This window comes from Suncus etruscus, chromosome 15 (genome assembly GCF_024139225.1).
Source record: "Suncus etruscus isolate mSunEtr1 chromosome 15, mSunEtr1.pri.cur, whole genome shotgun sequence".
NCBI lineage: Eukaryota > Metazoa > Chordata > Mammalia > Eulipotyphla > Soricidae > Suncus > Suncus etruscus.
In genome coordinates, this window is record NC_064862.1 from 80,724,009 (window position 1) to 80,746,505 (window position 22,497).

The following is a 22,497-nucleotide window of genomic DNA, read 5'->3' on the forward strand; positions in this document are numbered from 1 at the left end:
GTGGTAAACAGGGTGGGGAGGAAGAAGGGATAATATAAGCAGGGATTGTTTGTTGGGGACTGTGACTTGTCTGAGGCCATTTTGCTGTTTTTCTGCCATAGTTCAGCTTTTCACCTAAAAGCTGCCTACGTGCAGTGTTTGCTGTAGGTCCTTGAGCTAACAGGAAAGTATGTGCAGCTGCAGGAGATAATTAACTTTAGCCAGGAGGAGGACAAAAAGGACCGGTACCATTCCCAGAAATGAGACCTCACTCCCTAAACCACATTCCCGAGCTAACGAGGCACTTATCAATATGTTTATGTTACATTGTCTGTTTAAGATCAGTGAAGCAAGAACATCTACCCCCACCTCCTGATAGTTAAGAGTTTAGGAATGTAGCTAGAAGGTCACAAGATGTCTCCATGGAAACTGCACGTTAACCATGACTTGCAGGTCGTCCTGCCCCCTATCCCACTGCCCACTGCCTTATTTGGAAAATGATTTACTTTCTTTGTTTCATGTAGCCTGAATTGTAACTTTGCCTTATATGGAGCAATGTAGCAGCCTTCGCGCCAAAAGTTTGATTGACACTGCTTTTTGCCTGCCCCCTTCACCTTCCCTATAAAAGAAGGTGCTGTATTCCAATAAACGCCTTAGACCGGTTTAATCGCCTAAGGTCATTATTACTAACCTCTCTTAGATTTTTTACAGGTGTGGTTGTGCTTCTAGCCCTGCTAAATAAAGATGTGGTCGTCCGTGAGCCTCCCGACTGATTCCTGCTGGCCGCCCCCCCCCCGGGGGGCTTGCAGGAGCCCGCAATTGTTTATAATACAGGCTAGACAAACATAGAGAGTCCACCACCTACCCGCTCCCACCCATTTATAGACAGACATTGAAGATCTATTCGTAGGATGTAGTTGGAGGCCTGACCCATATGGTATAGGTCATAGCACTTGAAAACAAAATGGGGCCAGCACATCAGAGGTGAAAGGTATTTCAATTTCTAAGTGCTTCATCAATGGTGAGGGTAAAGTTTGCTAAATAAGACTTTTGGGGTTATTTTGTGTGTGGAGCATTTTAAGATAAACATAATTTTCACATCTAAGAAAATAGTAGTGTATGCTTTTACTTTTATTTGGATTGTTTTAGTTTGGAGGCCACAAACAGAGGTACTCAGGGCTTATTCTGGTGGGGCTCAAGGTACCATCTATCTGAGGTGAAAGAGATTGAACCCAGGTCGGCTTCATAGAAAACAAATGCCTTATCTGCTATGCTACTGCCCTACCTGCTGTACGACTGATCTTGCCTCTTTTTCTTATTCATTTAAACAAGCTTTAACTCTGACACCTACAGATGAAAACACACAAATAAAGAAATACATGAAAAGAGCAGCTAGTCACAGCCATCCATGAGACATGTTTAAAAAGGCATATTCACCTGAGGAATTAATATGCAAGTAAAGAATATACTGTTTGAAAAAAGTCACGCTAATAAACTTGGAATTCATTGTAAGGATAAATGAACTGAGCATTTCTTAGGCATGTACTTTTTTGCAAATAAAATGATCTCTTGGGGTTTTAGCCTTTGTATAATAAAGTCATAGTAACCATAATCTAGAAAATGTACCATTATTTAAATAACAATAAAATAATAATAGTAGTATTTTTTATTATATGGGTGCTGTGGGAAATTTTTTTCCTTCATGCTAATCTCAAGTCAAGATGGAACAAGATCCTGAGTAAAACAAGTCTAGTTTAGAAGACTTTGAATACATCAATAGTCACCCATGTAAGAACAGAATAGGTTAGCATGACTTTGATGCTATGCATTAAATGTGCAATGATGAGACAGGACTTTATGGCTACAACTGTGCAAATATCCCAGCCCTCACTCTTAAATGATCCGCTGCCTGTTCTTACTGTGCCCATTAATGATAAAAAAAAAATAGCTCCTGTGTCCGCTCTGGGGTGGGAGGCATGATTTTGTGTTCAATAAATGGTTAGTCCTTCTATTATTTAACCTGGACAACTCACAAAGTTTATCTTGCTGTTTGTGACAGGTCCTGCTACACAGAGGTTGAAAGTGCCAATCTGATGAGCTCTATTGTGGTAAATTATCATGGGTGCATTTCATCTGGGAGAAGTACGTATGTAGCATATTAAGAGGATGTGTCCAAGTCTATATTATTTTTTCTTTGATACCATATACTGTCCAAAAGGTTTTTTATTAATTAAATAATTTATTTAAACACGATTATTACAAACATAATTGTAGTTGGGTTTCAGTCATAGCAAGAACAGCCCCCTTCACTGGTGCAACCTTCCCATCACCAATGTCCCCATCTCTTCCCTCCCCCACACCACCCCCCACCTGTATTCAAGACAGGCTTTCTACATCCCTCACTCACTGACATTTTTATGATAGTTCTCAGCATAGTTAGTTCTCTAACTGACAAAAGTTTTCACCAAAAGAATTTCACTTCACACATTCCTTGCCTTAAAGAAAATCAGAATGAAAGTCCTTACGCACATACATTGGTAAACTAGTTACACATTATGAATTTTTATATTTTCACATCCCTGCTACTCTTTCCTCTCTTTGTAATTGAGTCTTTCTAATAGTTATATGACACTTGATCATCATTTGTGTTGGGTGTGGGTGGTTTGGGCCACAGCCAACAGTGCACAAGGGTTATTCCTGGCTCTATTTTTAGGAATTGCTCTTGTCAGTTCTCAAAGGGACCATATAGGATATTGGGGATTGAACCCTGCTCAAGCACATGCAAGGTAAGTGTTTTACCTACTGTACTAGTGATCTTGCTATGTTTATTATGCGGAAAGCCTACAGGTGTGAAAATACTGTTTTTATTATTTTCTGTAGTCCCTCTGCAACATGGAGAAAAGGAACTTCACAAGAATTACAGAATTTCTTCTTCTAGGATTTTCTGAGGAACCCAATGTGCAGCCAGTTCTATTTGGATTTTTTTCTGTCTTCCTATCTGATCACTATGCTTGGGAACTTGCTCATCATCTTGGCCGTCAGCTCAGACTCCCGCCTCCACACCCCCATGTACTTCTTCCTCTTCAACTTGTCCCTTGTGGACATTTGCATCACCTCCACCACCATCCCCAAGATGCTAGTGAACATCCAGACTCATAGCAAAGCCATCACCTATGAAGGCTGCCTCACCCAAATGTCTTTTTTCGTACTGTTTGGAGGATTGGACAACTTCCTATTGACTGTGATGGCCTATGACCGCTATGTGGCCATCTGTTACCCCCTGCACTACATGGTCATTATGAATCCCCAGCTCTGTGTTGTACTGCTTCTTGTGTGCTGGGTCACAAGTTCCTTACATACTTTGGTGGAAAGCTTAATGGTTCTGCAGTTGTCCTTCTGTTCAGACATTGAAATTCCTCACTTTTTCTGTGATCTCAAACAGGTGGTGAAATTTGCCTGCTCTGACACCTTTATTAATGATTTGGTGATGTACTTGGTATCTTTGATACTGGGTGGTGGTCCATTGGTGGGTATCTTTTACTCTTACTCTAAAATAGTTTCCTCCATATGTAGAATCTCATCAGCTCAGGGCAAGTTTAAAGCCTTTTCTACGTGTGCATCTCACCTCTCTGTGGTCTCTTTATTTTATTGCACAGCCATAGGTGTTTACCTGAGCTCTGCTGGTCCTCACAGCTCCCACTCCAATGCAATTGCCTCATTGATGTACATGGTTGTCACTCCCATGCTGAACCCCTTCATCTATAGCCTCAGGAATAAAGATCTGAAGGGAGCTCTGAAAATTCTGTTTGGGACAGAAACCAAAAAAGACACATTATCTCAAGGATGAAGAATTTCTTCGATAGATAATTAGTGCCAGAAATTGGGAAATTATCCAGTGTTGTGTATTACCATTTACTACTTTGTTTATTGAATTAAAATGATTTTATTTCAAGTTCTCAGGAAAAATTGTGATTTTATTATGTATTTTTTGCTAAGATTAGAGAGGATTTATTCTTCTAATTAATATTTTTTCTAGCTGCCTAAATGGTAGATCACAAATATTTCAAATATTACATTATATTAAGAAAAATATTGATACTAATTTACTCAAGATACATAGATAAACCACATAAATTTTGGGGGGTAGGGAGATGGTACAGCTCATAGGGCACTTGCCTTTCACTCTGCTTATCCAGGTTCAATCCCCTGCATCACTTATGGTCTCCAAAGCACTATTAGAAGTAATTTCTGAGTGAACAGCAATGAGTAACCACTGAGATCACTGGTTATTGTTGCCCCTATACATAACTCCAAGATTTTATTTAAAAAATAACTTTTAATAGAGATGTAATGGTTCTATAGAAAATGAGGCTACCCAGTTTTTCCCAGAAGGCTATATAATTTTTTTAAGTAATTTTTATTGAGACCCATGTGAATTTCAAGTTTTTACAGTTACATTTAAGGTAAATATTGACAGTGATTTAGGACAATTCCTCCCCCTACACACACCAGTGTTGACCTCCCTTCACCCCTGTTCCTAACATGCATAGCCTACTTCCTTCCTTTGCCCCCTTTGCTAGTGTCCCCTTAGTATATATCTTGTTGTAAACCTTAATTCTGTTATCATTGGCTTTGGTTTCGGTAATACATTGTTTATTTCCACTCACTGTTCATGTGAGTGTTTACTCCTGATACTATCGACTTAATTCCCCCCCCCTTTAATTCTTGAGGCAGAAAAAGATGATTCAAGGTCTGTGGTTCTGTTGGAAAAGAAAAAAGCTGGGTATTGGGTGAATAGTTTCTCCCACACGGTGGGTGGCTCTTGTATCCTTTGAGGTGCAGAAGCTTCTCAGCTTAATGTATTCCAACTTTTTATCTCTGCTTCCACTTGTTTGGATAGTGAAGTTTCCTCCTTGAAGAGAGGCATTTAGTCTCAATGTCATGGAGTGTTTTACCTACGTGTTGTTCTATATACCTTATGCTATCAGTCTGATACCAAGATCTTTAATCCATTTGGATTTTACCTTCGTACATGATGTTAACTGGGGGTTATGTTCGCTTTTTTGCAAGTGGCTAACCAGTTGTGCCAACACCTCTTGTTGAAGAGGCTTTCCCTGTTCCATTTAGAATTTCTTGCTTCTTTGTCAAAAATTAAGTGATTGCATATCTGGGGAACATTCTCTGAGTACTCAAACCTATTTCACTGATCTGAGGTTCTGTCTTTATTCCAATACCATGCTGTTTTGATAACTATTGCTTTGTAATACAGTTTAAAGTTAAGGAAAGTAATGCCTCCCATATTCCTTTTCCCTAGGAGTGCTTTAGCTATTCGAGAGTGTTGTTGTTTTTACTTTTTAATATTTATTTAAATACCATGATTACAAGTATGATTGTAGTTGTATGATTTAAGTCATGTAAAGAGCATGCCCCTTCACCAATGCAATATTCCCACCACCAATGTCCCAAATCTCCCTCCTCCCCACCCAACCCACACCAGTACTCGAGACAGGCTTTCTACATCCCTCATTCATACCCATCAGATAATATGCATCAGATAAGGGGCTAATATTCAAAATATACAGGGCACTGACAGAACTTTACAAGAAAAAACATCTAATCCCATCAAAAATGAGGAGAAGAAATGGACAGACACTTTGATAAAGAAGAAATATAAATGGCCAAAAGGCACATGAAAAAAATGCTCCTCATCACTAATCATCAGGGAGATGCAAATCAAAACAACTATGAGATTTCATCTCACACCACAGAGATTGGCACACATCACAAAGAACGAGAATAAACAGTGCTGGAGGGATGGGGAGAGAGAGGAACTTGTATCCACTACTGGTGGGAATGCCATCTAGTCCAACCTTTATGGAAAGCGATATGGAGATTCCTCCAAAAACTGGAAATGAGCTCCCATTCGATCCAGCTATACCACTCCTAGGGATATACCCTGGGAATACAAGAATACAATAAAAAAAAAAACCCTTCCTCACACCTATATTTATTGCAGCACTATTCACAATAGCCAGCCTCTGGAAACAACCAAGATGCCCTTCAACAGATGAATGGCTAGAGAAACTGTGGTACATATACACAATGGAATATTATGCAGCCATCAGGAGAGATGAAGTCATGAAATTTTCCTATACATGGATGTACATGGAATCTATCAAGCTGAGTGAAATAAGTCAGAGGGAGAGAGACACAGAATAGTCTCACTTATCTATGAGTTGTAAGAAAAATAAAAGTCATTTTGCAACAATCCTCAGAGACAATGAGAGGAGGACTGGAACTTCCAGCTCACTTTATGAAGCTCACCACAAAGAGTGGTGAGTGCAGTTAGAGAAATAACTACACTGAGAACTATCATAACCAGTGAATGAATGAGGGAACTGGAAAGCCTGTAGAGCACAGGTGGGGGTGGAGTGGGGTGGAGAAAGATTTGGGACATTGGTCGTGGGAATGTTGCTCTGGTAAAAGGGGTGTTCTCTACATGACTGAAACCTAATCACAATCATGTTTGTAATCAAGGTGTTTAGATAAAGATAATTTAAAAAAAAAAGCTGGGAGGAATCCATCTAGGAGCTATCAATATTAATTTAAACTAAGAAAAAAATGGGAAAAGATAAAAAAATGAAGAAGCAATGACAAAATACACAACAGCCACAATAAAACACTACTAAACAGCAACACAAAATTTAAAAAAGGAAGGAGGGCTGGTGTGGTGAGGTCTTATGGAGCTAACCTTTCTGAGTGCTTTGTTTTCCCTAAATATCAACCCTTCATCTGATGTGTTGACTGCAAAAAATTTATCCCATTCCATTAGCTGTCTTCTAATTTTAATAAGTGTTTCTTTAGCCATACAGAAACTTTTTACTTTAATGTAGTCCCAATTATTTACGTTTGATGCTATAACTCTTGCCATTGGCATTCCATCATTAAAGACTTTTTTTAGGTAAAAGTCTTGAAGTGTTCTGTCTATTTTTGCCTCAATGAATTTTATAGATTTGGATAGGTTTTCAAGGTCTTTAATTCATTCTGAGTTGATTTTTATGTAAGGTGTGAGGTATGGAACAATCTTTAGTTTCTTACAGGTGGTTATCCAGTTATTCCAACATCATTTGTTGAAAAAGACTGTCATTGCTCCATTTCAAGCTTTCGGCTGCTTTGTCAAATATTAGTTGACCATATATTTGTGGGTATGTAACTGGATATTCTATTATGACTTCTTGGTCTGAGACTCTGTCTTTGTTCCAGTACCAAACTGTTTTGATCACTATGGCTTTATAGTAAAGCTTCAGGTTAGGTAAGAAAATGCCACCCAGTTTCTTGTTTTTCAGTATGGATTTGACTAACCTAGATCTTTTGAGCATGGGATGTTCTTTCATTTCCTTAGGTCCTCTTCAATTTCTTTCTGAAGCATTTTGAAGTTTTCATGGTATAGGTTCTTCACACCTCTTCAATTTCCTTCTGAAGCATTTTGAAGTTTTCATGGTATAGGTTCTTCACATCTCTTGTCAGGTTGATTCCTATGTACTTGATATTTTTGAATACTATTTTAAATGGGATTGACTCTTTAATCTCTTATAATATGCTTTGTTATTTGTATAGAAGATTAGTACTATCTTTTGTGTATTGACTTTGTAGCCGGCCACTTTACTGTATTGATTTATTGTTTCTAGGAGTTTTACTGTGGATTTCTTAGGGTTTTTGATATATATCATGATATCATCTGCAAAAAGGGATAATTTGACTTCCTCTTTCCCTATTTGGATTTCTTTGATTCCCATCTCTTGTCTGATTGCTATTGCTAAGACTTCTAGAACCATGTTGAATAAGAGCAGAGAGAGTGGACATCCTTGCCTAGTTCCTGATCTTAGTGAAAATGATTTCAGTTTTGTGCCATTGAGGTCAATGTTGGCTGTGGGCTTTTTATAGATAGCTGTAATTATCTTGAGAAATGTTACTTTCAACTCTATTTTGCTGAGTGTTTTCATCATGAATGGGTATTGGATTTTGTCGAATGTCTTCTCTGCATCAATTGATATGATCATGTGATTTTTGTTTTTAATGTTTTTGTGGTATATGATGTTGATTAATTTGGATATATTGAACCATACTTGTATCCCTGGGATGAAACCCACTTGGTGGTGGTGTATAATCTTTTTGATGTATTGTTGTATTCGGTTTGCTAAGATTTTATTGAGGATTTTTGCATTCATGTTCATGAGTGAGATTAGTCTATAGTTTCCTTTCTTGGTGCTGTCTTTGTCAGGTTTGGGAATGAGTGTGATATTAGTCTCATATAGAAGAGTTAGGAAGGTATCCTGTTTTTTTAAAATGTTTTAGAAGGGCTTGGATTAATGGTAGTAATTCTTCTCTAAATATTTGATAGAATTTACCTGTAAAACTATCTGGTCCTGAACTTTTGTTCTTGGTGAGTTTCATCATTACTGTTTTAATTTCCTTAAGTGTGATTGACCTGTTTAGGCTTTCTACATCCTTCTTACTAAGTCTCAGAAGATGATAATTTTCCAGAAACCTGTCAATTTCTTCTCTAACTTATTTGAGTACAATTGTTTATAATAAGTTCTCATGATGTCTTCAATTTCTTGAGGTTCTGTTGTAATCTCTCCCCTTTTGTTTGTGATCCAATTTATTTGGGTGATTTCCTTTTTTGTTTGAGTCTTGCCAGTGGTTTATCTATCTTGTGTATTTTTTTTTCTCAAAAAACCAGCTCCTCCTCTCATTGATTTTTTTCTATTGTTCTCTTTGTTTCTATTTTTTTATTTCTGCTCTGAATGTTATTATTTCTTGTCTTCTGCCTGTATTTGGGTTTCTTTGCTCCTGTTTTCCCAGATCCTTAAGGTGTCCCTTTAAGCTGTTGATTTTGTCATATTGCTCTTTCATAATGTAGGCATGTATTGCTATAATTTTCCCCTAATTACTGCTTTTGCTGTGTCCCACAGGTTTTGACTATTTGTCTCTTCATTATCATTCATCTCAAGGAATCTTTTTATTTCTTCCTTAATTTACTGGTGAAGGAAATGTTGAACTGGTGAAGGAACATTCTTGTTTTGTGATTGAAATCCAACCACAATCATATTTGTAATTATGGTGCTTAAATAAACATTTAATTTAAAAATAAATTGCAACTGTTATGGATAAAGTCTAACACTAATATAAAACAAATTTTATTTAAAAAAAAACCTGAATGGTTTTATGACTGTCATCCTGTACAGATTTGTAAATCCCCACTTTTTCTGTGATATCTAATACATGATCCAACTGACCTGTTAAGACATTTTATAACTTGATGATATATATCTTTTTTTTTTCATTTAGGGCCACACATAGTGACGCTCAGGGATTACTCCTGTCTATGTGGTTAGAAATAGCTCCTGGGGCCAGAGAGATAGCACAGCAGTAAGGTGTTTGCATTTCATGCAGAAGGACGATGGTTCGAATCCTGGCATCCCATATGGTCCCCCGAGCCTGCCGGGAGCGATTGGTGAGCATAGAGCCAGGAGTAGCCCCTGACTCTGCCAAGTGTGACACAAAAACAAAATAAACAAAAGAAATAGCTCCTGGCCTGAGGGAATGCTGGGGGAATGGAATGCTGGGGGATCGAACCACGGCCAGTCCTAGGTTAGCAGTGTGCAAGTCAAATGCCCTACCACTGCGCCACTGCTCCAGGCCTGATTTTATATATATCTTAACTGTGGTTTTGGGTGGTGGTCCCTTGTCTGGGTTTTTTTTTATTCCTACTCTAAAATCATTTTCTCCATAAGGAGAATCTCATAAGCTCAGGGCAAATATAAAGCCTTTTCTACCTGTGCATCTCACCTCTCTATGGTCTCCTTGTTTTATTGTTCAGCCATAGGCATGCAGCTGAGCTCAATTGGTACTCACAGCTCACATACCATTGCAAGAGCCTCAGTGATGTACACTGTGGTCACCCCTATGCTGAATCCCTTCATCTACAGTTTGAGAAACAAAGACCTAAACAGGGCTTTAAAAATCTATTTGGGACACAAATCAATAAAGGTCAGTTGTCCTGGGGCTGAAGAAATTCATTGATTTCCTGGAGAAAAAATGCATATCAAAATTGTTGAATATATCTGAAGTGATTTTTCCTGGTACTTTAATTAGTCCCTGTGTTAAAATGATTTGGTTTTAACTTCTCTTTGCAATGTGTAAGATTCCCTGTTTTGCCTGGGACCAATAAAAAAGCCCTAGTCTAGGGTTTGAACTACGACCTGCACAATAAACATGATCCCCAGCTCCAAAGGTCTGGCAGAGACCATTGTAATGGAATGGGGCTTCTGGAAGCACAAAAAAAGACGCTATCGTAGGTGCCATCCTAGGTTCAGTGCAAAGACCAAGATCACCAACCACAGAAGATGGATTAAAATGACATTGAGTGAACAGAACTTCTAGAACCACAAAGACTGACTTCATCATAAGTCTCACCCCTGGATCTGTGCAGATACTGAGATCTCTAGACACAGAGGCCTAATTGTATCACCCAGGACAGAGCAGAAGTCTTCCAAACACCACAAAAGCACCACCGGGAGAGTAAATGATCCTGAACAGAGTCTATAGTTAATCCCATGACAATATACTCCAAGGACGGAGAAATCTCATATCTCTTAGGCCAAGTGAATTCCTTTTCGAATGACCCCAATATTTACTGTGCCAGGGCAGGAGGGAAAAAACAAAAACAAAAACCACAACACATTGTTTATTTTTTATATATTAATTTATCTTCATTTATTACTATGATTTTTATTTACCTATCTATTTTTGGTCAATTTCTCTGTTTGGGTGTGATTATTGAAGTTGTTGTCCCCAGTTATACTCATTTTTTCTCTTCCTTTCTGTTCTTTCTTTATGTGCTATGCCATGTTTCTTATATCAAAAGCATGGCGTTTTTTTTTTTTTTCTTTTTTCTTTTTTGTGGTGCTTATCGTTATTGTTAGAGTCTTCACTGGATATTTGACACTTCTTTTTGTACTGGTGGAGTGTTTCACCTTCTTTTTCTCCTTCGTCTCTCAAACCGATGATGAGAGCCTCTAGAAGAATTCTGCTTATTTTCGGCGTATTAGACTTTTACCCCAGTTTATTACTTTTCTCTTCTTCAAACAAAACCACGTAACTTGAACTAGCTAGTCCTGCCCCCCAGTTAGAGGGGGAAATAAGGGAGGCACCAGGACCAAACAGGCGCAAGACTACTAAGTAGTAGGCTAGATACAGAGGGGACCACATATTCTAGCAACCCTGGGGGTGAGAGAAGAGGATATGGGAAGTAGGACAAAAATGGAGGTGTAGGGAGGACAATTTGGTGATGGGAATCCCCCCTGATTTTATGTAAATATGTACCTAAAATATTATTGTCAACAATATGTAAGCCACTATGATCAAAATAAAAATTAAAAAAAAGAAAAAATATCTAAAAAAATAAAGATTCACTGTTTAATGTTGTGTCTTCTTTGTAAAGGGTTTTTTGCTTATAATTTAATATTTTTTCAATGGTCTTGCGCTTGAGTGTAAAGTAGTTAGAAAGTTCCCTTATACAAATAGAAAACTTGAATACAATTTCAAGCTAATCATTTATAAAATCAAGTACTCTTTTAATTATCTTAAAATACCTAAATGATTTCAGGCCTTATACCAAGGTCCATTTTTTTGGTTTTTGGGTCACACCCAGCAACGCTCAGGGGTTACTCTTGGCTCTATGCTCAGAAATTGCTCCCGGCAGGCTTGGGGTACCATATGGGATGCCGGGATTTAAACCATAGTCCTTTGGCTGCAAAGCAAACGCCCTATCTCCATGCTCTCTCTCCGGCCCCAAGGTCCATTTTTTAGATCCATTTTAATCCATTTGGGTTTGACCTTTGTGCATGGTATTAGATAGAGGTCTGAGTTATCTATTTTGCAAGTGGCTGACCAGTTGCGCTAATACCACTTGTTGAAGAGGCTTTCCTTCTCCATTTTGCATTTCTTTACCCTTTATAAAAAATTAATTGTGTATATGGGGGACATTCTCTAAATACTAAAATCTATTCCATTGATATGAGGGTCTGTTTTTTTTTAATCCAGTACCATGCTGTGTTAATGACTATCACCTTGTAATACAATTTAAAGTTGGGGAAAGTGATGCCTCTCATATTCCTAAAGGGGGCTTTGAAAAATCTATTTGGGACAAAAAACAGTAAGTTTCAGTTTTCCTGGGACTGAAGAAATACCTTTATTTTCTAGAGAAAGCATGCACATCAGAATTGCTGAATATATCTGTAACTATTTTTCCTGATACTTTAATTAGTCCCTGTGTTAAATGATTTGGTTTCAACTTCTCTTTGCAGTTTGTAAGTTCACTGTTCAATATTGTGTCTTTCTCTTTGTTGAAGACTTTTTTTTTATAACTTAATATTACCTCAATGGTCTTGCTCTTTTGTTAAAGTAATTAGAAAGTTTCTTTATACCAATAGATAATTTAAACATAATTTTAAGTAAATTATAGAAAAGTCAAGTTGTCTTTTAATTTTCTTAAAAATATTTAAATGGGGGCCGGGCGGTGGCGCTAAAGGTAAGGTGCCTGCCTTACCTGCGCTAGCCTAGGACGGACCGCGGTTCGATCCCCCGGCGTCCCATATGGTCCCCCAAGCCAGGAGCGACTTCTGAGCACATAGCCAGGAGTAACCCCTGAGCGTCACCAGGTGTGGCCCAAAAACCAAAAAAAAAAAAAAAAATTTAAATGGTCTTCTAAAAATTAAGAAGTAAAGGTTTCAAAGATGTCTTTTATGAAATTAAAAACTAAAAAATCTCCCTCACTTTATTACATTTTTCCTCAATTTATTTATGTAAGTCGGACTTAATTTTCTCAAAAACTATTGATTTATTATTGGCCAAGCAAATGGTCCTAGTGTCTACCATTTTGTTTCTATACAATGTTATCTAATATTACTTTCTGTATACAGAAACAGACAGGTCAGGGGCAAACAAAAGATGGTTCTTTTCAACCCAATGTGAGAAAAGCAAAGGACAAATTTCTAGGTTTGTGCTCATATATGCGTGATGACACTTTTCTTGTAAATAATGTTGTGACCTTTTCTACTTGATTTAAGAAAGAAATTCTTTTTTCTTTGAGAAATGTGTCATGATACAAGGAATTCAGTGGAGATTTGATATTATAGGATTATGGCATTCTGACCTTTTAGAAAAAAGGAGAAGCAATGCTCAGGAAATTTTCATTTGTATATCAGCACAAATGAATGCTGTCAAGGTGTGAGGAAAGTGTGAATCTTAAACAAAAATTACACTCATATTGTCTAAGCTGTTAGGAGACTCTTGGGTCATAGAGTTCCTGAAGGATTCACCTGCACCCAAGCTTGTTATCTAGAGATTATAGCATTATAGGAAAGGTTTTTATTTGTCCAGGCTATGATCCATAGGGAAATCATGTGTTTAGTGGCCACAGTAACTAGATGGCAATAAGCCTAATGAACAGACATGGGAGCTGTAAATATCTCTTCTGCTCTGTCCTTTGAGCTTGTTCATGCTGGAGTAGCTCAAGACAAAGTACTGCCTTGGAGTCTTGGGTCTAGTGGGGGGACATTTGTGCTTCTTTTTAGGGTTTTCTGCTCAGATATATTACCCAGGTGAGTCTTCATGTCATGTATACTCAACAGAAGACTGTCAGATAGGATAAATATCAGAATATTTTCCTGATTTTACTCATCTATCCCACTTACCAGGTAGCACTGTTTTATATAATTTTAATGTGTTATTCATGATAAACAATATGATGGTGATTGCTGTATAAGAAATATAAGGTCCATGAAGTCTATAATGTAATGTATTTTTATTACTTGTGTGCTGTGAGAAATTGTTTCCTTAACGATAACTTCAAGTCAAGATAGGACAAGATCTTGAATACAACAAGTCTAGTATAGAAGACTTTGAGTGCACCAATGCTAACCCAGGCAAGAACAGTATAGGTCAGAGATTACCATGAACTTGATGCTATGTGTTAAAGATTCAGGAACCTATGGCAAAAGCAATGTAAATATCTAAGTCTTTGCTCTTAATATACCATCTTACTCGTCTTTAATTTTAAAAATGGAAGAGATTGAGCTGTAACACTAGTATAGTGGGCAAGCACTTGCCTTGATGCAGTCAATCTGGGTTCAATCCCTGGTATACAATGTGGTCCCCAGAACCTTGCCAGTGCTGATCTCAGAGCACAGAGTTGGAGTAAGCCCTGGACACTGCCATGTATAATAAAGAGAGAGAAAGATGAAGAGAAAAATAAAGAGAAAAGAAATTAGAGAAAAATAAATAAGTAAATAAAAATAAGAAAAAGGAAGATAGATAGATAAATAAATAAATAAATAAATAAATAAATAAATGAAGAGGGGGGCCATAGTGATAGCACAGTGGTAGGGCGTTTGCCTTGCATGTGGCCGATTCAGGACCAACCTTTGGTTCAATCCCCGGCGCCCCATATGGTCTCCAAAGCCAGGAGCGATTTCTGAGCACATAGCCAGCAGTAATCCCTGAGCATCACCGTTTGTGGCCCCTACCCCCCAAAAATAAGAAAGAAGGAAGGAAGGGAGGGAGGGAGGAAAGAAGGGAGGGAGGAAGGGAGGAAGGAAGGGAGGAAGGAAGGAAGGAAGGAAGGAAGGAAGGAAGGGAGGGAGGGAGGGAGGGAGGGAGGGAGGGAGGGAGGGAGGGAGGGAGGAAGGAAAAAACAGGAGATTGGATAAAATAAACTTAAAATCAGAGAAAGCAAAGATAGTGAGATTGGGAAGCAGAATGCCTGCCCCAGAGGCAGGCAGGGGGTGGTGGGTGGTAGGGAAATAGGGGAGATTGGTGGCAGAAAATTTGCACTGGTGAAAGGCTTTGTATATTCTATGACTGAACCCAAATATGAACACTCCTGTAACACGATGCTTAAATAAAAAATTATTATTGGGGCCGGAGAGATAGCATAGATGTAAGGGCGTTTACCTTGCATGCAGGAGGACAGTGGTGTGAATCCAGGCATCCCATGTGGTCCCTAGATCCTGCCAGGAGCAATTTCTGAGCATAGAGCCAGGAGTAACCCTTGAGCACTGCTGGGTGTGACCCAAAAACAAAAACAAACACACAAAAAGAAATTTGTTATTAAAAATTAGAGCCTAAGTCTAAATGCCTTTACAACAATCCATAATAACATTTTAGGAGCTCTAGACCACATAGTGAATTATGAGTTTCTCCTATTCATCCTCCTTTTAAGGGATTCTTTTTTGTTTGGAGGGTCACAAACAGAGGCACTTGGCTTAATCTGATGGGGTTTAGGGTATCATCTGATGTGCAAAAGGTTAATCTCAGGTCAGCCGCAAGCAAAGCAATGCCCTAACTGCTGTACAACGGCTCTTGCCTCTTTTACTTATGCATTTAAATAAGCATGTTTGACTCTGACTAGTATAGATGAAAAATAAACAATCAAAAATGCTTGAGAACAGTGGCTAATACAGCGATACATGAGATATGTAAAAACAAACGGCATATACTCCTGGGGGAATTAATATGAAAGAAAAGCATAAGCTATTTGAAAAATGCCATGCTAATTAGTAAATTAGGACTTCAATGTGCAGATAAACATACAGGGTATTTCTTAGACTATACTTTTTTTTGCAAATAAAATTAACTCTTGGAGTTTTAGCATTTCTATAGTGAGATCACAGTAACCACAACCTAGAAAATATCTCATTATATTAAATAATAATAAAATAATTATAGCAGTAGTTTTTATTACATGGGTGCTGTGGGAAATTGTTTTCAATGATAACCTCAAGTCGAGATAGAACTAGGTCCTGAGTAAAACATGTAGAGTTTAGAAGAATTTGAGTGCAGTAATAGTCACCCAGATAAGAATAGAATGACTTTGTTGCTATGCATTAGAGGTGCACTGATGGGACAGGAGCCTATGGCTACAGCTGTGTAAGTATCCCAGTCCTTGATCTTAATATACCTGCTAATTGTTCTTCCTGTGTCCATTCGTGATAAAAAAAAATGGGCCCTGTGTTGTCATGGAGTGGATGAGATTATTGTGTTCAATAAATGACTAGTCCTTCCCTTATTCAGACTGTGGAGGGCAGCTTGCAACATGGAGAACTCATAAAATCTGTTTGTCTTGCTCTTAGTGACAGACCCTACTAGACCGAGGTAGAAGGAGCCTGGTGCATTCTATGCTAACCCTGTTGGCTAGAAAGTGTCAATTTCCTCCTTCCAGTGCATTTGGGGACCAAGGGTGTTCCCTTATCCCCTGCTCATAACTGGGACAATATGGATCCCAGGCTAATGATCAAAGATCCTTTATTACCTTATTAATAGTGTTTATATGGGACAAAAGAGGAATTGGAATAGCTGAAGAGGAACGAAACATAGCCCTGGAGTTAGGTGAGATGCTAGGGCAAAGTTTAGCATGAAAATGGGGCTTTGGAGTGCCCTAGACCAGAGCCAGGTAGTATTGATAGATATAATAACTAGAGCTCTCTTTGATGGAGGATGCAGCCTAAGTCAAGCTCAATTATGAATCATTAAATATGGGAGTATATTTTTCTCCTCTTTGTGCTGTTTATCTCCATCTTTGGTAGGATGACATCTCTGAAGCTTCATATTCCAGGGCTCTCTGGAACAAATAGCTCAATGGTGGTTCTATCTGCCAGATAGATTTGGAACAGTCTCACAGAGGGCATACAACACATTCCATCTGGGAGAAGTGGGTATGTGGGATCCATTAGGAGGATGTGTCCAAGTTATTCATTTTTTTTCTGTGATAGCATGTTCTGTTCTAAAGGTTTTTACCAAAAGAAGTTCACTTCATACATTCCTTGCTTTAAAGAAAATCAGAATAATGGTTTTTATGCTTAGACATTAACAAACTAGTCACACATTTTGAAATGTATATTCACATCCCTGCTATTCTTTCCTGTCTTGTAATTGAGTCTCTTTCTAAGAGTTATATGACATTTGAGCATCATTTGTAGGGAGGGAAGTAGTTTGTTTCACAACCCGCAGTGTTCAAGGGTCAATCCTGTGTTTCCAATCATATATTACTTCTGAAGGTTCTTGAGGGGACCATCTGGGATATGGAGGATTGAGCCCTGCTCATCCACATGCAAGGTAACAGTCCTAGCCACTGTACTAGCACTTTGGCTCTTGATTATTATTTGGAAAGCCAACCGTGTGAAAATCCTGTTTTTTTTAATTATTTTCTCTAGTCCATTTTGCAACATGGAGAAAAGGAACTTCACAAGAATTACAGAATTTCTTCTCTTAGAATTTTCTGTGGAACCTAACTTGCAACCATTCTTATTTGGATTGTTCCTATCCACCTACCTTGTCACTGTGCTTGGAAACCTGCTCATCATCCTGGCTGTCAGCTCAGACTCCCACCTCCATACCCCCATGTATTTCTTCCTCTCCAATCTGTCCTTTGTGGACATCTGCTTCATCTCCAACATTGTCCCCAAGATGCTGGTGAACATCCAGACAAACAGCAAAGTCATCACCTATGAAGGCTGCCTCACCCAGATGTCTTTTTTCTTGTTATTTGGAGAATTGGACAGCTTCCTATTAACTGTGATGGCCTATGACCGCTATGTGGCCATCTGTCACCCCCTGCACTATATGGTCATCATGAACCCCCAGCTCTGTGTTCTGCTGCTTCTTGTGTGCTGGGTCACAAGTTCCTTACATACTTTGTTGGAAAGCTTAATGGCTTTGCAGTTGTCCTTCTGTACAGATGTTGAAATTCCTCACTTTTTCTGTGATCTCAAAGAATTGGTGCAACTTGCCTGCTCTGACACCTTTATTAATGATTTGGTCATATACTTGGTATCTGTGCCGCTGGCTGGTGGTTCATTGGCTGGCATCTTTTACTCTTACTCTAAAATAGTTTCCTCCATTCGTAGAATCTCATCAGCTCAGGGCAAGTCAAAAGCCTTTTCCACTTGTGCATCTCACCTCTCTGTGGTCTCTTTATTTTATTGCACAGCCATAGGTGTTTACCTGAGCTCTGCTGGTCCTCACAGCTCCCACTCCAATGCAATTGCCTCATTGATGTACATGGTTGTCACTCCCATGCTGAACCCCTTCATCTATAGCCTCAGGAATAAAGATCTGAAGGGAGCTCTGAAAATTCTGTTTGGGACAGTAACCAAAAAAGACACATTATCTCAAGAATGAAGAATTTCTTCAATAGAGAATTAGTGCCAGAAATTGGAAAATTTTCCAGTGTTGTGTATTATCATGTACTACTTTGTTTATTGAATTAAAATGATTTTATTTCAAATTCTCAGAAAAATTGTGATTTTTAATATGTATTTTTGCTTAGATTAGAGAGGATATATTCTTCTAATTTAATATTTTCTCTAACTGCCTAAATGGTGGATCACAAATCTTTCAAATGTTACATTATATTAAGAAATATTTTGATACTAATTTACTCAAGATACATAGATAAACAACATATTTGGGGGGTAGGGAGATAGTACAGCTCATAGGGCACTTGCCTTTCACTCTGCTTATCCAGGTTAAATACCCTACATCACTTATGGTCTTCCAAGCACTATTAGATGTAATTTATGAGTCAATAGCAATGAGTAACCACAGAGATCACTGGTTATTGCTGCCCCTAAATATAACTCCAAGATTTTATTTTAAAAGTAACATTTACGGGGCCGGGCGGTGGCGCTAGAGGTAAGGTGCCTGCCTTGCCTGTGCTAGCCTAGGACGAACAGCGGTTTGATCCCCCGTGTGTCCCATATGGTCCCCCAAGCCAGGAGCGACTTCTGAGCGCATAGCCAGGAGTAATCCCTGAGCGTCACCGGGTGTGGCCGAAAAAAAAAAAAAAAAGTAACATTTACTAGAGATGTAATAGTTCTATAGAAAATGAGGCTACCCAGTTTATCCCAGAAGCTATATAATTTTTTTAAATAATTTTTATTGAGACCCATGTGAATTTAAAGTTTTTCACAGTTATATTTAAGGTACATAGTGACAGTGAATGAGGACAATCCACCCCCCCCCACAACACACCAGTGTTGACCTCCCTTTGCCCCTGTTCCTAGCATGCATCCCATACTTTTTCCCTTTAACCCTTGGGCTGCTAGTGTAACCAGTGCCCTTTGTATAAAACTTGTACATCTTAATTCTGTTGTCGTTGACTTTGGGTTTGGTATTTCGGCCTGATCATTATTTATTTCCATTCACTGTCCATGTGACTGTTTGCTCCTGGTACCATCAACTTTCTTTTTCCCCCTTAATTTATGAGGCAGAACAAGATGATTCAAGATCTGTGGTTCTGTTGGAAAAGATAAAAGCTGGGAGGAATCCGTCTAGGAGCTATCAATATTAATCTAAAAGAAGGGAAAAGCGGGGAAGAGAAAAAATGAAGAAGAAGCAATGACAAAATTCACAACAGCCACAATTAAAAACTACTAAATAACAACACAAAAATTAAAAAAGGAAGGAGGGCTAGTGTGGTGAGGTTTGGTAGAGTTAACCTTTGTGAGTGCTTTGTATATCCTCAATATCAACCCATTATCTGATGTGTTGAGTGCGAAAAAAATGTTCCCACTCCATTAGCTGTCTTCTAATTTTAACCAGTGTTTCTTTTCTTTAAAAATAGTGTTTCCTGGGCCGGGCGGTGGCGCTAAAGGTAAGGTGCCTGCCTTGCCTGCGCTAACCTTGGACGGACCGCGGTTCGATCCCCCGGTGTCCCATATGGTCCCCCAAGCCAGGAGCAACTTCTGAGCACATAGCCAGGAGTAACCCCTGAGCGTTACTGGGTGTGGCCCAAAAACCAAAAAAAAAAAAAAAATAGTGTTTCCTATAAAAAAAGAGCTTTTATCTACTAGAGATAGAAACTCAGAGTTGTTTACAATACAGGGATAACTCCCACCTGGAAAATATGTCATGTGGAATCAATTTAGACCTCAGGAGATTAGATCCCATCCATCCAACTTTGAACCCTGGATCCCTGTCACAGAAATGGCACAGTCCTTCACAACAACTGCAGGTAACAAACCCTATCCGGATCAACCTTATTACTGCTGGAACACCAACGAGTGCCAGTTCTAATACGATATCCTGACACCGAGGAAAAGGGGAACAACTTGATTGAAGAGCAGGTTAACCTGCCCTACCAGTCACCGATAAGACAAAATCAGAAGATTTGTCACCCGCCGGTAGGTCCAGAAGCCAAAAACGCGATTTACAGAGGACTGGCCGCTAGAACCATGACCAGACTGTATATATCTTGGGTCCAAAAAAAAAAAAAAAGCCCTAGCCTAGGGTTTGAGCTACGACCTGCACAACAACCATGATCCCCAGTTCCAAAGGTCTGGCAGAGACAACTGTAACGGAATGGGGCTCCTGGGAACGCAAGGAAAGGCTCTATCCTAGGAGCCATCCCAGGGCTAGTGCCAAGACCAAGACCACCAACCACAGAAGATGGACTGAAGTGACACGGAGGGAACAGAACTTCTACAACCACAAAGACTGACTTCATCATAAGTCCCATGCCTGTAACTGTGCAGATACTGAGATCTCTAGATACAGAGGTCTCACAATAACACCCAGGATGGAGCAAAAACCTCCCAAACTCCACAAATGCACCACCGGGAGAATAAAGGAGCATGAACAGAGTCTATAGTTGATCCCATGACAATATACTCCAAGGACGGAGAAATCCCATATCTCTTAGGCCATGTGAATCCCTTTTTGAATGACCCCAATATTTACTGTGCCTGGGCAGGAGGGAAAAAAAAACAAAAACACATTGTTATTTTTCATATATTACATTTTATCTTCATGTACTACTATTATTATTTTTATTTACCTATCTATCTATTTTTGGTCGATTTCTTTGTTTTAGTGTAGTTATTGAAGTTATTGCCCCCCACTTATCCTTTTTTTTTTCTTTTTTCTTTTTTCTTCTTTTCAGATTTCTGGGTGGCACCCGGCAGTACTCAGGGATTATACCTGGATCCGGGATCAGAGATTGCCCCTGGCGGGCATGAGGGACCATGTGGGGCGCAGAGATCCAAGCCGATGACCTCCTACATGAAAGGCAGACGCCTTGCCTCCACGTGATCTCTCAGGCCCCTTCTTTTCCCTCTGCATGGGCTCGGCCATGATGCCTTTCTCAAGACCACGACATTGTTTGTTTGTTTGTTTTGTTCTGTTTTTGGGGTGCTTAGCGTTATTGTTGGAACTCTTAATAGATATTTGACACTTCATCTCGTAGGGGTGGACTGTCTCACCTTCTTTTTCTCCTTCGTCTCTCAAACCAATGGCGAGAGCCTCTAATAGAATTCTGCTTATTCCTGGTGTATTAGAATTTTACCCCAGTTTATTATTTTTCTCCTCTTCAAACAAAACCACATAACTTGAACTAGCTAGTCCTGCCCCCCAATTAGAGGGGGAATTAAAGGAGGCATCAGGACCAAACAGGTATAAGACTACGAAGTAATAGGATAGGTACAGAGGGGACCACATATTCTAGCAGCCCTGGGGGTGAGGGAAGAGGATATGGAAGGTAGGACAAAAACGGAGGAGTAGGGAGGACAAACCGGTGATGGGAATCCCCCCTGATTTTATGTAAATATGTACCTAAAATATTATTGTCAACAATATGTAAGCCACTATGATCAAAATAAAAATTATGTTAAAAAATAGTGTTTCTTTAGCCATACAGAAACATTTTACTTTAATGTAGTCCCAATTATTTACGTTTGATGCTCTAACTTTTGCCATTGGCATTCCATCATCAAAGACATTTGTGAGGTATAAGTCTTGAATTGTTCTGCCTACTTTTGCCTCAATGAATTTTATAGATTTGGGTAGAATTTCAAGGTCTTTAATTCATTCTGAGTTGATTTTTGTGTAAGGTGTGAGGTATGGAACAATCTTTAGTTTCTTACAGGTGGTTATCCAGTTGTTCCAACATTATTTGTTGAAAAAGACTGTCATTGTTCTATTTCAAGCTTTCGGCTGCTTTGTCAAATATTAGTTGACCGTATATTTGCGGGTATGTAACTGGATATTCTATTATGACTTCTTGGTCTGAGACTCTCTTTGTTCCAGTACCAAACTGTTTTGATCACTATGGCTTTATAGTAAAGCTTCAGGTTAGGTAAGAAAATGCCACCCAGTTTCTTGTTTTTCAGTATGGATTTGGCTAACCTAGATCTTTTGAGCATGGGATGTTCTTTCATTTCCTTAGGTCCTCTTCAATTTCTTTCTGAAGCGTTTTGAAGTTTTCATGGTATAGGTTCTTCACATCTCTTGTCAGGTTGATTCCTATGTACTTGATATTTTTGGATACTATTTTAAATGGGATCAACTCTTTAATCTCTTATAATCTTCTTTGTTATTTGTATAGAAGATTAGTACTATCTTTTGTGTATAGACTTTGTAGCCGGCCACTTTACTGTATTGATTTATTGTTTCTAGGAG

General features: G+C 38.8%; 1 protein-coding gene and 1 pseudogene across 1 annotated transcript; both read left to right on the plus strand.

Annotated features, from left to right (window-relative positions):
* The first annotated feature begins 2,871 nt into the window (after nt 1-2,871).
* On the plus strand, nt 2,872-6,461 carry LOC126030341 (olfactory receptor-like protein OLF4; annotated as a pseudogene).
* A 10,807-nt stretch (nt 6,462-17,268) lies between these two features.
* LOC126030008 (olfactory receptor-like protein OLF4) lies at nt 17,269-18,222 on the plus strand. Its single transcript, XM_049788221.1, has one exon. The coding sequence runs from the start codon at nt 17,269-17,271 to the stop codon at nt 18,220-18,222; it is 954 nt and encodes a 317-aa protein (XP_049644178.1).
* The last annotated feature ends 4,275 nt before the right edge of the window (nt 18,223-22,497 follow it).